The sequence below is a fragment of the Ranitomeya imitator genome, chromosome 3 (assembly GCF_032444005.1).
Source record: "Ranitomeya imitator isolate aRanImi1 chromosome 3, aRanImi1.pri, whole genome shotgun sequence".
In the NCBI taxonomy this organism is placed as follows: Eukaryota; Metazoa; Chordata; class Amphibia; order Anura; family Dendrobatidae; genus Ranitomeya; species Ranitomeya imitator.
The window spans coordinates 76,626,436-76,642,202 of NC_091284.1; the positions used below are offsets into that span (position 1 = coordinate 76,626,436).

General features: G+C 50.2%; 1 protein-coding gene across 4 annotated transcripts in view; it reads left to right on the top strand.

The window, feature by feature from the left end:
• ARL13B (ARF like GTPase 13B) overlaps positions 1-15,767 on the top strand; it is a 79,982-nt gene that overhangs the window by 38,514 nt on the left and 25,701 nt on the right. For all 4 annotated transcript variants that reach the window (XM_069760984.1, XM_069760986.1, XM_069760985.1 and 1 more), the window contains exons 5-7: positions 7,066-7,171; positions 8,757-8,959; positions 12,393-12,504. In XM_069760984.1, coding sequence (XP_069617085.1) covers positions 7,066-7,171; positions 8,757-8,959; positions 12,393-12,504 — 421 coding nt within the window. The remainder of the gene's footprint in view (positions 1-7,065; positions 7,172-8,756; positions 8,960-12,392; positions 12,505-15,767) is intronic.

Sequence of the window (15,767 nt, forward strand, 5' to 3'; positions counted from 1 at the left end):
CCGCTCCATTGTCTGCTGCTTACAAACCAAGAATGTTGTTGTTCTGCTTCCATGTAAACTCCTGGTGGCACATGCTAATTCCAGCTCCCTGTAGTATCTGCTTATTTGCATGTATACAGATGGAGCAGAGCTTATTACAGCAGAACTCCTTGTGAAGCCATAATGTGGGTTTAAAATAGGACTGCAGATTAGCGATGAACCTAAAAACACTTAGCACTCTTTTACTTCACTTTTTATCTTTTACGCCTTTTTTCCCTTTTACTTGTTTTGTGTATGCATTTTTTATGTCCTATATAGAAGCTTACAAGAGAAAATACAGAAAAAGTGCAGTACCCAGGAAAAAAACTGCACAAATGGCCACAAAACGCAGTATACGTAGGTCAGTTTATATTTTCTCATACAGGCATCACACCATATTGTGTCATATACATGATGCATCCGTTGTATTTCATCAAGTGGGTTTCCATTTATGCATATATCTTTTATGAGCCCCTTTTTTATTACTATAGTTTATTTTTTTTACATTTTCTAACTTGCATCACACAATCAGTGACAATCATACCAAGATTCTGTGGACTTCCTCCCATGCCGGCACTCCTGGCTCCTCTGCTCCATCTCTGGACTTCCTCCCATGCCGGCACTCCTGGCTCCTCTGCTCCGTCTCTGGACTTCCTCCCATGCCGGCACTCCTGGCTCCTCTGCTCCGTCTCTGGACTTCCTCCCATGCCGGCACTCCTGGCTCCTCTGCTCCGTCTCTGGACTTCCTCCCATGCCGGCACTCCTGGCTCCTCTGCTCCGTCTCTGGACTTCCTCCCATGCCGGCACTCCTGGCTCCTCTGCTCCGTCTCTGGACTTCCTCCCATGCCGGCACTCCTGGCTCCTCTGCTCCGTCTCTGGACTTCCTCCCATGCCGGCACTCCTGGCTCCTCTGCTCCGTCTCTGGACTTCCTCCCATGCCGGCACTCCTGGCTCCTCTGCTCCATCTCTGGACTTCCCCTAATGCCGGCACTACTAGCTCCTCTGCTCCATCTCTGGACTTCCTCCCATGCCGGCACTCCTGGCTCCTCTGCTCTGTCTCTGGACTTCCTCCCATGCCGGCACTCCTGGCTCCTCTGCTCCGTCTCTGGACTTCCTCCCATGCCGGCACTCCTGGCTCCTCTGCTCCATCTCTGGACTTCCTCCCATGCCGGCACTCCTGGCTCCTCTGCTCCATCTCTGGACTTCCTCCCATGCCAGCACTCCTGGCTCCTCTGCTCCATCTCTGGACTTCCTCTGGTGCCGGCACTACTAGCTCCTCTGCTCCATCTCTGGACTTCCTTCGGTGCCGGCACTACTAGCTCCTCTGCTCCATCTCTGGACTTCCTCCGGTGCCAGCACTCCTGGCTCCTCTGCTTCATCTCTGGACTTCTGATGCCGGCAGTCCTGGCTCCTCTGCTCCATCTCTGGACTTCCTCCCATGCCGGTACTCCTGGCTCCTCTGCTCCATCTCTTGACTTCCTCTGATGCCGGCACTCCTGGCTCCTCTGCTTCATCTCTGGACTTCTGATGCCGGCAGTGCTGGCTCCTCTGCTCCATCTCTGGACTTCCTCCCATGCCGGTACTCCTGGCTCCTCTGCTCCATCTCTGGACTTCCTCCGATGCCGGCACTCCTGGCTCCTCTGCTTCATCTCTGGACTTCTGATGCCGGCACTCCTGGCTCCTCTGTTTCATCTCTGGACTTCTGATGCCGGCAGTCCTGGCTCCTCTGCTCCATCTCTGGACTTCCTCCCATGCCGGCACTCCTGGCTCCTCTGCTCCATCTTTGGACTTCTTCCGATGCTGGCACTCTTCCTCTGATGCCGACACTCCTGGCTCCTCTGCTCCATCTCTGGACTTCTGATGCCGGCAGTCCTGGCTCCTCTGCTTCATCTCTGGACTTCTGATGCCAGCACTCCTGGCTCCTCTGCTCCATCTCTGGACTTCTTCTGATGCCAGCACTCCTGGCTCCTCTGCTCCATCTCTGGACTTCTTCTGATGCTGGCACTCCTGGCTCCTCTGCTCCATCTCTGGACTACCTCCGATGCCAGCACTCCTGGCTCCTCTGCTCCATCTCTGGACTTCTTCTGATGCCGGCACTCCTGGCTCCTCTGCTCCATCTCTGGACTTCCTCCGATGCCAGCACTCCTGGCTCCTCTGCTCCATCTCTGGACTTCCTCCGATGCCGGCACTCCTGGCTCCTCTGCTCCATCTCTGGACTTCCCCCGATGCCGGCACTCCTGGCTCCTCTGCTCCATCTCTGGACTTCCCCCGATGCCGGCACTCCTGGATCCTCTGCTCCATCTCTGGACTTCTGATGCCAGCACTCCTGGCTCCTCTGCTCCATCTCTGGACTTCCTCTGGTGCCGGCACTACTAGCTCCTCTGCTCCATCTCTGGACTTCCTTCGGTGCCGGCACTACTAGCTCCTCTGCTCCATCTCTGGACTTCCTCCGGTGCCAGCACTCCTGGCTCCTCTGCTTCATCTCTGGACTTCCTCCCATGCCGGTACTCCTGGCTCCTCTGCTCCATCTCTGGACTTCCCCCGATGCCGGCACTCCTGGCTCCTCTGCTCCATCTCTGGACTTCCCCCGATGCCGGCACTCCTGGATCCTCTGCTCCATCTCTGGACTTCTGATGCCAGCACTCCTGGCTCCTCTGCTCCATATCTGGACTTCCTCCGATGCCGGCACTCCTGGCTCCTCTGCTTCATCTCTGGACTTCTGATGCCGGCACTCCTGGCTCCTCTGCTCCATCTCTGGACTTCTGATGCCGGCACTCCTGGCTCCTCTGCTCCATCTCTGGACTTCCTCCGATGCCGGCACTCCTGGCTCCTCTGCTCCATCTCTGGACTTCCTCCGATGCCAGCACTCCTGGCTCCTCTGCTCCATCTCTGGACTTCTTCTGATGCCAGCACTCCTGGCTCCTCTGCTCCATCTCTGGACTTCTTCTGATGCTGGCACTCCTGGCTCCTCTGCTCCATCTCTGGACTACCTCCGATGCCAGCACTGCTCCATCTCTGGACTTCTTCTGATGCCGGCACTCCTGGCTCCTCTGCTCCATCTCTGGACTTCCTCCGATGCCAGCACTCCTGGCTCCTCTGCTCCATCTCTGGACTTCCTCCGATGCCGGCACTCCTGGCTCCTCTGCTCCATCTCTGGACTTCCCCCGATGCCGGCACTCCTGGCTCCTCTGCTCCATCTCTGGACTTCCTCCGATGCCGGCACTCCTGGCTCCTCTGCTCCATCTCTGGACTTCCTCCGATGCCGGCACTCCTGGCTCCTCTGCTCCATCTCTGGACTTCCCCCGATGCCGGCACTCCTGGCTCCTCTGCTCCATCTCTGGACTACCTCCGATGCTGGCACTCCTGGCTCCTCTGCTCCATCTCTGGACTTCCTCCGATGCCGGCACTCCTGGCTCCTCTGCTCCATCTCTGGACTTCTTCTGATGTCGGCACTCCTGGCTCCTCTGCTCCATCTCTGGACTTCCTCCGATGCCGGCACTCCTGGCTCCTCTGCTCCATCTCTGGACTTCCCCCGATGCCGGCACTCCTGGCTCCTCTGCTCCATCTCTGGACTTCCTCCGATGCCGGCACTCCTGGCTCCTCTGCTCCATCTCTGGACTTCCCCCGATGCCGGCACTCCTGGCTCCTCTGCTCCATATCTGGACTTCCTCCGATGCCAGCACTCCTGGATCCTCTGATTCATCTCTGGACTTCTGATGCCGCCACTCCTGGCTCCTCTGCTCCATCTCTGGACTTCCTCTGATGTCAACATTGATGGGCTCTTCTGGTGTTTGATGCCCCGTGTAACTTATTTTACCTTGCCAATGTCATAGGCATCCAGGATGGCGGCTTTCACGTGCAGGCCTATGAAGCTTGCCCCCGTCCAGCTGTCACAGAGTACCGACGACTACAATGTAACATCAAATAAATCCTGACCGAGCCTTTGACCTATAAAGGGTGGGGTCCATCATTAGAAAATGTGTAATCGAGGTAGCTGTATGTGTAAATCCCAGGTTCAGCTCTGCTACATCTTTGCTGTATTGTACTTGTCAAAAGATGGAAGTAGAAAGCCTGCCGTCTTCACTTTTTTGTGTGCTTTTAAGAAATGGTTAATGGCCATTTGTGAGGAGACAGATGGAGCAGACCGGTTGTGCCGGTTTGTGCACTGACAGTTACATGTCGGGGTTAGAACAGTGGAAGTGTCTGTGCCCCGTGTTGGCCCAGATGCCAGTCATCATCCACACGGAAATTCACAACTCAAGTAGGTGCAATATGGGGGATGGGAGGGTATAAAACTTTGTTAAAATTTAACTCGCTCATATTCCACAGCACTTTACAGACAACATCACCGCTGTCCCCAATGGGGCTCACAATCAGCATGTCTTTGGAGTGTGGGAGGAAACCCACGCAAACACAGGGAAGACATACAAACTGCTTGCAAAGCAACCGTGCTAACCACTGAGCCACCGTGCTCGCTTTAATTCTTTTTTTTTATTAGAAAATATACGCCCACATACATGCACATAAACACAGATACTCATACATACACACATGCAGAAACATACACAGTACATATTTTATATATATGTACACACTATTATTTACACACATCACGTGTGTGTGTGTGTGATAAATACATAATATATAATATGTGCACGCACACACAAGATGCATGTCCCGGTAGCACAACTCTTGTCTGCTTATCATTGTGTGATGCCACAGACGTCCGTGTCCCCATGACAACACTCCCTGTCTGTACTGTCTCCCTGTCATTTTTCAGCCTTGTCCCAGGAACATATTTTAGGATATTGACGTAGATGATGATGTGGATTCACTCGGTGTCCTTCAAACAAAGCCGAACTTGGCAAGGACACAAAAGCAGTTTTTCTTTTTCTTTTTTACATTTTTTTTTTTATACACACTTCATTTTTTTTTTTTTTACTTATTTTTTGAGAGGAGGGGGATTGAGAGGTCCAGTTATTTCTGCCTATTTTGCCATGTTAGAGGTGACTCTGTGTGTTTCTGGGAGTTGTCTGTTATGTGAGGTCTGTGTCTCCAAGTTTTGGGGTTCTGTCTCTAATCTAACATGTTGGGGGGCTGCTGTACCCTCATACAAGGCGACACACAGCACCTGTTATATCTAGCAGCTGCTCCTCTCCCTCTAAACCAACCTGATTATTACACAAATCGTACCCTACACAGTGGCCTGTGGGCATCGGTGTTGCCTCCTGCGGGCACCGTGGGTCGCCTCCTGCGGGCACCGTGCGTCGCCTCCTGCGGGCACCGTGCGTCGCCTCCTGCGGGCACCGTGCGTCGCCTCCTGCGGGCACCGTGCGTCGCCTCCTGCGGGCACCGTGCGTCGCCTCCTGCGGGCACCGTGCGTCGCCTCCTGCGGGCACCGTGCGTCGCCTCCTGCGGGCACCGTGCGTCGCCTCCTGCGGGCACCGTGCGTCGCCTCCTGCGGGCACCGTGCGTCGCCTCCTGCGGGCACCGTGCGTCGCCTCCTGCGGGCACCGTGCGTCGCCTCCTGCGGGCACCGTGCGTCGCCTCCTGGGTGCCCTCATGGCCTCCTGGGGGCGCTTCTTGCTGCGTAACCTCGGTGCCCTCCTCTGCAGACTTGCAATGTTTCTGCATGTAGTATTTGTGCTACTAATGTGCGCTGATTACAGAGGTGATATGGGGGGTCCTATCTCCTTGCAGGTTGATAATGATTATGGGGGTGAGCCGCGGTATGTGTATGTGCCATTCATACTGTGGACAGTGAGCGTCCTGTCTCTCGGAGCAGCTTCCACTCTTCATGCTTTCTATATAAAGCCACAGTGTAATCAGACATTTGTTATCAGGCGCCCAGTGATGGTGGCATGGCCGTGCAGTGACACAGCTCCGTATCTGGGGCAGGCAGGATCCTATGCAGTGGTGACTGTAGTCCGGCCATGCAGTCTCCATACATCACTTTACCTGTTTGTGAGAATGAGATGTTTGTCCGGTGGTTTCTGGGCTGAGTGTATGTGAGTCGGTGACCGAGGTGTCAGGAATGAGGACAGTTTCATTCTCCATCATGACCACATGTGAAGTGAGAAAACAAAAACCGCATGGCTGTGTCACACTGTTGTGTACACATGATGGCTGTGTCACTGGTGTGTGCCCTGCATACATTGCGAGCCACCCATCCAGTACTTCTGATTTATATGATGGCATACGGCACACCACCAGGAGGAGCAGCCCAAACCCATCCAGATAAGCGGAGACCAGGGTGGTGGCACGCTGCTTACTGGAGACACACAAGATTCCTGGCCCAAGACTTTGTGCTGACTTCCCACTATAAGTGTAGAAGCCGTCACTGTCAGATGGGTGCGGGCCTGACTCCAGGTGCTCCCTGTCTGATGGAGGGTCAGCAGGACTCCAACCAGCAGGTCCTCTTGGGTATTTAGCAGCGTACAGCGCTGTACACCGGAGTGGCAGTGTCTGGTACTGCAGGTCAGTCCTACTCAAGGGCATGGGACTGAGCTGCAATATCAGGCACAGACACTACAAAAGATGCAGCGCTGTTTCTGGAAAACAATGGAGGGGTCAGAGCGCCATAGCAATGGAGGGGGTCCGGTGCTTGCTGGAGCATCATAGCCCCTGCAATAACCTGGCTGATGTCAGCGCTGAGCGTCAACCCCCTATTGATCTTATTGATGGCCATAAAATCAATATATTAATAATAGCCTGCAGCCGCCATGAACAATGGCTGAGCCGCAAACTGTATGCTTCCCTTGTGCGGAGAGCTCCTGTGCTCCCTCTAGTGGGGAACCGCACAGATAAAGATCTCTCCGGAAATAGAGCAGCACCGACATTTTACACCCAATAATGTCATCCAGGTTCAACAAGGTGGATTTGGATGTCTTCATCCACTGGAATAACCTGTGTATCCTCCTGCTTTTTACACCTTATAGCCCTGTAGTCTCCCCATTATAGTCTCCCGGGTCTTTATTGTGAAAAAGCGCATGTCTGGAAGATAAATCTCTAACAATGTTGTGTTTGTTTTTATTTTTAATCCTACAGTTTAGCAAATAAACAGGATCGGGAGGGTGCGATGGCAGAAGCGGATATCATAGAGTTTCTTTCACTGGAAAAATTGGTGAATGACAACAAATGCTTATGTCAAATTGTGAGTATCCCTTTATTCTGTATATTGATAAATCTCCGTCAGCGGGGCCTCATTCTGGGGATAGCTGCCAGTCCCACATATATTTGGTATTGTCGTTTCTGGAAAAGACTGATCTGTCAAATATAACATACTAGAAATAGGCCTGATGCTATCGCATCGGGAGTGTGGGCGGTGAAATTAACATCTGTGTATGCTTCGTGGTGCTGACAGCGGACATGTCTCACACCGTTTGCGCTTTCCCACATACTGTATTTTTCGGATTATAAGCCGCTCCAGATTATAAGAGGCACCCCTAATCTTGAGAAGAAAAATAAGAATTTTTTTTTTTTTTTTTATAAAATGGTGGTTCTCAGCGCTGAAATCTGATCTCTCGAGATCTTGGTCCCGAGATCACCATCTGTGCATGCGCCGGCCCCAGCCATATTCCCGGAGACCACCGCACATGGAACCATGAAAGTGCCGGGGCCCTGGCCTCTCGCAAAATGTCGGCAGAGCCCCGGGCAGCGCCTACACTCACGGTATCGGTAAGGCATGTTCGCTTTGCGGCCACGAACTGCGCCTGCGCAAGTAACACTGCCGCGGTGCCTTATGGGATTCGGGGAGAGCGGCTGGATGTCCCAACTGGCGATTATTATATTCGATATTTAAACTTAAACATATGTACCCCAATATGATGGCAATAAAAACTACAACTAGGTGAGAGAAGTAAAACAAGTCCTGGCACCACTCCATCAATAGAAGAATGAGAAAGTAGTTCTCACAGCAGTTTTGTCATTAAGGGGTTCTCCAGACTTGCCCTAAACTAGGACGTCAGTATCAGATGGTGGATGTCCTACAAGCGGCAGCCCACCTGTCAGTGTTAATGCGGAGGCCAGATGTGACCATAGAACAAGGTGGCACTGCACCGCTCGGTGTGTAGTGGCCTCTGCTGGGTCCTGCAGATCTGCCGTTGGCTCTCATGAATGAGCTGATGTACAGATGGAGTGGAGCTGTGCGGTGCTGCTCTCCTCAATGTTTACATCCCTGCTGGAACAAATAACAGCTGATCAACCACCACGGATCCGATATTGAGGTCCTCAATATCACATGACCAGAGAACTTCTCCAAAGGGGACCTGTCTGCAGCATTTCACACCCCAAACTATTTACATGCCCATGTGGCTCCTTCAAAGACAAGTCCAGCATTACCTATACATTGACGGCCCGTTCATCTTACTGAGAAATCTGAATTGACAGACAAATGAGGCTGAAGAGCTATGGTAGATCTAAAGCCTCTGTCACTCCAGCTCTAATCCCCTCCTCTTGCTTCACTGACTGCTCTTTGCCCGAAGTCACACGATGGAGTCAGTGGAGCACATTGCTGTCCAGTACTTTGAGAGCTTTGATGATGGGTGATGTCACTAATCCCCGACTCAAGACACCTGTAAACACCTGTATTCTGTACTTTCCTGTACTTGATCACTGCACTTAGGTCTTCATGAGTTACTTCTGACGTATAAATCCGCAGGGATTTGCTGATGCCGTGAACAGATTTTTCAGGTTTCAGTAAATTATTATTTTTTTTTCTCCCTCTTCTTGATGTTTAGGAGCCTTGTTCAGCAGTTCTAGGCTATGGGAAAAAAATTGACTTGCATATAAGAAAAGGTCTGTGCTGGTTGCTAGAAGTCATAGCCAAAGATTTTGAAGCACTACATGAACGTGTTCAGAAGGAGACCACAGAACAGCGAGCCCAAGAGGAACAGGACAAGCAGAAAATAGCCGAGCGGGTGAAGAGGCTGCGTGAGGAACGGTAATGTACCCCGCACTGTGAGGGTAACCTTCAGGTGGTGCCACCATAATCCGCAGCCAGTGCTGGCAGACTGCTCCAAGACATGCACACTGTGATGTAGATGGCGCTCCTTTATGCCGTTGTGGCCTTTTGGCATATGTTTGATTGGTTTATGTCCAGATGCCAGGTTTGTTTAAAGCATCTGTGTAAGTGGTTACTTTTATAAGGTTTATTCATAATTAGCAGCAGATTGGAGGAGGTCCGGGCCAGAGACCCCAGCCGACCATTCTTATCTCCACTGAGAGGTTCAGAATTCAGCAGACAGGAGCTCACCGCTCCTGTTTGAGTGCACACAGCGTGGGTAACATTGGCTGCGTAGCTTATACGCACCCTCACGTAGTAGCTATGAGCTGCACACCTCTCGTGTATTTTGAAGGGTTAGAGTGGTCAGCGGTGGTCTGGGTCCTAAGACTTGCATGTAATTGTAAGGACACTTCAATATGAAAAAAAAATGTTATACAGTTTTGGCTGAAAGTGTTGGCATCCTTTGAATTGTTCCCGAAAATGAAGTATTTCTCCCATAAAATTATTGCAGTTCCTTTGTCCACACTGCGCAACATAATCAAAAACTTTACAACCCTTGGTACAGTCCCAATCAAGCTCTAAATAAATTCAAGTTGCCCCCACAGGTTCAGGGTGCATCAGTGTCAGCGCAAACTGTCGACATTTGAATGAAATTCAATGCTTTGGCTGGAGACCCAGGAGGACCACACTGCTGACAAGAGACCTAAAAAAGGGAAAGCATCTTGTGGACAGAAGAGACCAAGATAGAGCTTTTTGGTAAAGCACATCATCAAAAGAACACAGTACCTACAGTCAAATATTGTGGAAAGTTCAAAGATGTTTTGAAGTTATTTTGCTGCCTCTGGTCCTGGGTGCCTTGACTGTGTTCAAGACATCATGAAGTTTGAAGACTACCAAAGAAGTTTAGATCACAATGTAGTGCCCAGTGTCAGAAAACTTTGTTTGCGTTCTAGCTCATGGGTCTGCCCGCAGGACAGTGACAGCTAACACTTCATGAGGCACCCAGAAATGGAAACAAAGCGATAAGAGAGTGCTGAAGTGGCCGGCAATGAGTCCGGATCTAAATCCCATTGAACACCTGTGGAGAGATCTTAAAGTTGCTATTGGGAGAAGAACTCTTCAAATATGAGAGACCTGGAGCAGTGTGCAAAAGAAGAGTGGCCCAAAATCCCAGTTGAGAGGTGTAAGAAGATTAATGATGGTTACAGGAATCGACTGGTTGCAATTATTTATTCCAAAGGGTGCCACCAAACATTAGGTGGAGGGTATCAACAATTTTATCTATCCCATTTTTAGGGTTTTATGTGAAATGATGTCCAATTTGCCATATTTTGGGGTTACAATTTGGAGGGAGACCAGACGGACTCGTGAACAGCGGCTCCGCAATCTGTGCTTGCACATACCGAGTTGTTTCCGGTGGAGCAGTGCTCTCCAATCTGTGCTGTACAGCTCTTGTGAAAATACCTCATTTAGAGCTCGCCGGCTGTGAATGCTGGAAGATGTAGTGCCACAGCCAATGAAGAGCCGTGGGTTGGAGACCACTGCTGTAGGGCATCATGGTGAACTGTACGGTCGGCAGACTAATTTTGAAGGGAATCTGTCAGCAGGTTTTTGCTATGTAATTTGAGATCAGAGACCTTGATTCCAGCAATTAGAGATGAGCAGATCAGTTTTCAAACTCCGGTCGGTGATACGACGTGACTCACAGATGACGTCTCGCCAGCTCTTACTAATCAAAATCCACGCCGAAAGGTAACAGATTTGCAGGCCTTTCACCTGGCCGCTGGATCGGAGTCACGTGACTATTTACTAGCGAACTGTATCAAAAAGCTTGGCACTCAATAATGCTTGTAGAAAATAAAGTCATTTATTTTGCATCAGGACAAACAGATCAGCTGTAGCTCGTATCTTGCTAAACGTTTTCGGTCCTTTGTGGACCTTCCTCAGAGCAAGTTTATCTGGAGCGTAGGATCTGGACATATAACCAGATGCATGAGTATGCTGACACTATATGTAGAGGCAAATTTCAGAGGCACTAATGGAGACCGTGACCGAGCAGATTAAGCTCCCTCAGCGTGACTCCCTCAGCGTCTCAGCACGCCACCAGCACTCCAGGCAACAGAACGTGCACAGTGTGGGCACATCGTATGCCCAAGCAGCTTAATCTGCTCAGTCACGGTCTCCATTAGTGCCTCTGAAATTTGCCTCTACATATAGTGTCAGCATACTCATGCATCTGGTTATATGTCCAGATCCTACGCTCCAGATAAACTTGCTCTGAGGAAGGTCCACAAAGGACCGAAAACGTTTAGCAAGATACGAGCTACAGCTGATCTGTTTGTCCTGATGCAAAATAAATGACTTTATTTTCTACAAGCATTATTGAGTGCCAAGCTTTTTGATACAGTTGATTTAAGGGGCTGGAAACCCTACTTGAGCACCTCTACTCACAAAACTATAGAGTGCCGTGTATCTTGTTCTATTTACTAGCGAAGATGTGTCACTTACTGGGCTGCTTGCTGTAGTTTGGATAAAACCCCTGTTTTAGCTGCTGCAGATCTAGAAAGTCTCTGAATGTTGAGCTCTGCATAACCCCGTACACACCACTGATTGCCTGCTTTCTGTGTTCACTGTGTATAGGCAGAAAGCTGCCACTAATTAGTGGGGGCGGGTTTGCACAGCAGGAGGATTGCATGGCAAGGGACAACTAGTGATGATCTGCTACAGATAAAACAATGATTTTATTGAAACTTTTATTGAAATCAAGCAGCCCTGTAAGCGAGACTGGAATAAGGTCCTCTGTCCCTAAATCATGCTGCTCGAAGATTAAAAACTAAAAGCCTGGCGACAGATTCCCTTTAACCTCTCAGTAATGTATATGTATTTGTCATGTCCTCACCAAAGCTTACATAAAGGGGTTTTCTGGTTTCGGAAAACCTCTGACCTCCTTTGCTTCCCCTCCCCAGGTCCAGCACTAAGTCTCCCCCTGCTGCTACCAGTGTCTGGTATTGTCTGCGCCTCTGTCGTCAGCACTGCAGCCAGTCGATGAGCTCAGCGTCTCTGCCTGAGTAGAGTGACTTATGAGCCACAGACACCAGGAGCACAAGCGGAGACTCAGCGCCGGACCCAGGAAGGTGAGTAAAGCAGAGTTTTTCTTTAAAAATGAACTGCATCCGGATGACAGGTGTTTCCTGAGACTAGAAAACCTCCTCAGGGTGCCATGACCGCTGTATGTGCCGTGGTAATGTTACAGGCAGTCCAGTGTATCTGTGCGATCAGAGGCAGAAGTGCTGCCGGGACACATCCCGCGGCTTCCGGGGGCAGATCCAGCGCCTGTTGTGGCATTAAAGCTCCATCCATTTACCTACAGAGAGGAAAGGGAGAAGGAAGAAGCCGAGCGAGAGGGGCGACGGCCGGTAGATGAAGACACATCTGTTCCTATGGTCAATCCCTTCCAGCCCATATCGGCCGTCGTCACAGAGGTTTGTCCTCATTCTCTGTGTGTTGTCTTTGCTGCAGTGGACTTTCATCTGGTTTCATGATGAGACCTCGTTTTAAAGCCGGAATCGCAGACTGTTCATTGGTAGGAAGGTGGCAGCGAACAGACGGAAGCTAGATTTATAGCCGGAGAGGTGATAGCGCGTATATAGGGAACAGCTGGTGACCTAGAATACAGGCGCTATATACTGTATATAGGGAACCGCTGTCCTGTGGGGCCCTGGTGACATAGAATAGAGGTGTATATACTGTATATAGGGAACCGCTGTCCTGTGGGGCCCTGGTGACATAGAATAGAGGTGTATATACTGTATATAGGGAACCGCTGTCCTGTGGGGCCCTGGTGACATAGATTACAGGCGCTATATACTGTATATAGGGAACAGCTGGTGACCTAGAATACAGGCGCTATATACTGTATATAGGAAACCGCTGTCCTGTGGGGCCCTGGTGACATAGAATAGAGGTGTATATACTGTATATAGGGAACCGCTGTCCTGTGGGGCCCTGGTGACATAGATTACAGGCACTATATACTGTATATAGGGAACAGCTGTCCTGTGGGGCCCTGGTGATATAGAATAGAGGTGTATATACTGTATATAGGGAACAGCTGTCCTGTGGGGCCCTGGTGACATAGAATAGAGGCGGTATATACTGTATATAGGGAACAGCTGTCCTGTGGAGCCCTGGTGACATAGAATAGAGGTGTATATACTGTATATAGGGAACAGCTGTCCTGTGGAGCCCTGGTGACATAGAATAGAGGTGTATATACTGTATATAGGGAACAGCTGTCCTGTGGGGCCCTGGTGACATAGAATAGAGGCGCTATATACTGTATATAGGGAACAGCTGTCCTGTGGAGCCCTGGTGACATAGAATAGAGGTGTATATACTGTATATAGGGAACAGCTGTCCTGTGGGGCCCTGGTGACCTAGAATAGAGGCGCTATATACTGTATATAGGGAACCGCTGTCCTGTGGGGCCCTGGTGACATAGAATAGAGGTGTATATACTGTATATAGGGAACAGCTGTCCTGCGGGGCCCTGGTGACATAGAATAGAGGCGCTATATACTGTATATAGGGAACAGCTGTCCTGTGGAGCCCTGGTGACCTAGAATAGAGGTGTATATACTGTATATAGGGGACAGCTGTCCTGTGGGGCCCTGGTGACATAGAATAGAGGTGTATATACTGTATATAGGGAACAGCTGTCCTGTGGGGCCCTGGTGACATAGAATACAGGCGCTATATACTGTATATAGAGAACAGCTGTCCTGCGGGGCCCTGGTGACATAGAATAGAGGTGCTATATACTGTATATAGGGAACCGCTGTCCTGCGGGGCCCTGGTGACATAGAATACAGGCGCTATATACTGTATATAGGGAACCGCTGTCCTGTGGGGCCCTGGTGACATAGAATAGAGGCGCTATATACTGTATATAGGGAACCGCTGTCCTGTGGGGCCCTGGTGACATAGAATAGAGGTGTATATACTGTATATAGGGAACAGCTGTCCTGTGGGGCCCTGGTGACATAGAATAGAGGCGCTATATACTGTATATAGGGAACAGCTGTCCTGCGGGGCCCTGGTGACATAGAATACAGGCGCTATATACTGTATATAGGGAACCGCTGTCCTGCGGGGCCCTGGTGACATAGAATACAGGCGCTATATACTGTATATAGGGAACCGCTGTCCTGTGGGGCCCTGGTGACATAGAATAGAGGTGCTATATACTGTATATAGTGAACAGCTGTCCTGTGGGGCCCTGGTGACATAGAATACAGGCGCTATATACTGTATATAGAGAACAGCTGTCCTGTGGGGCCCTGGTGACATAGAATAGAGGCGCTATATACTGTATATAGGGAACAGCTGTCCTGTGGGGCCCTGGTGACATAGAATAGAGGCGCTATATACTGTATATAGGGAACATCTGTCCTGTGGGGCCCTGGTGACATAGAATAGAGGTGTATATACTGTATATAGGGAACAGCTGTCCTGCGGAGCCCTGGTGACATAGATTACAGGCGCTATATACTGTATATAGGGAACAGCTGTCCTGTGGGGCCCTGGTGATATAGAATAGAGGTGTATATACTGTATATAGGGAACAGCTGTCCTCTGGGGCCCTGGTGACATAGAATAGAGGCGCTATATACTGTATATAGGGAACAGCTGTCCTCTGGGGCCCTGGTGACATAGAATAGAGGCGCTATATACTGTATATAGTGAACAGCTGTCCTGTGGATCCCTGGTGACATAGAATAGAGGTGTATATACTGTATATAGGGAACAGCTGTCCTGTGGAGCCCTGGTGACCTAGAATAGAGGTGTATATACTGTATATAGGGAACAGCTGTCCTGTGGAGCCCTGGTGACCTAGAATAGAGGCGCTATATACTGTATATAGGGAACAGCTGTCCTGTGGAGCCCTGGTGACATAGAATAGAGGTGTATATACTGTATATAGGGAACAGCTGTCCTGTGGGGCCCTGGTGACATAGAATAGAGGTGTATATACTGTATATAGGGAACAGCTGTCCTGTGGAGCCCTGGTGACATAGAATAGAGGCGCTATATACTGTATATAGGGAACAGCTGTCCTGTGGGGCCCTGGTGACATAGAATAGAGGCGCTATATACTGTATATAGGGAACAGCTGTCCTGTGGAGCCCTGGTGACCTAGAATAGAGGTGTATATACTGTATATAGGGAACAGCTGTCCTGTGGAGCCCTGGTGACCTAGAATAGAGGCGCTATATACTGTATATAGGGAACAGCTGTCCTGTGGATCCCTGGTGACATAGAATAGAGGTGTATATACTGTATATAGGGAACAGCTGTCCTGTGGGGCCCTGGTGACATAGAATAGAGGTGTATATACTGTATATAGGGAACAGCTGTCCTGTGGAGCCCTGGTGACATAGAATAGAGGCGGTATATACTGTATATAGGGAACAGCTGTCCTGTGGAGCCCTGGTGACCTAGAATAGAGGCGCTATATACTGTATATAGGGAACAGCTGTCCTGTGGATCCCTGGTGACATAGAATAGAGGTGTATATACTGTATATAGGGAACAGCTGTCCTGTGGGGCCCTGGTGACATAGAATAGAGGCGCTATATACTGTATATAGGGAACAGCTGTCCTGTGGGGCCCTGGTGACATAGAATAGAGGTGTATATACTGTATATAGGGAACAGCTGTCCTGTGGAGCCCTGGTGACATAGAA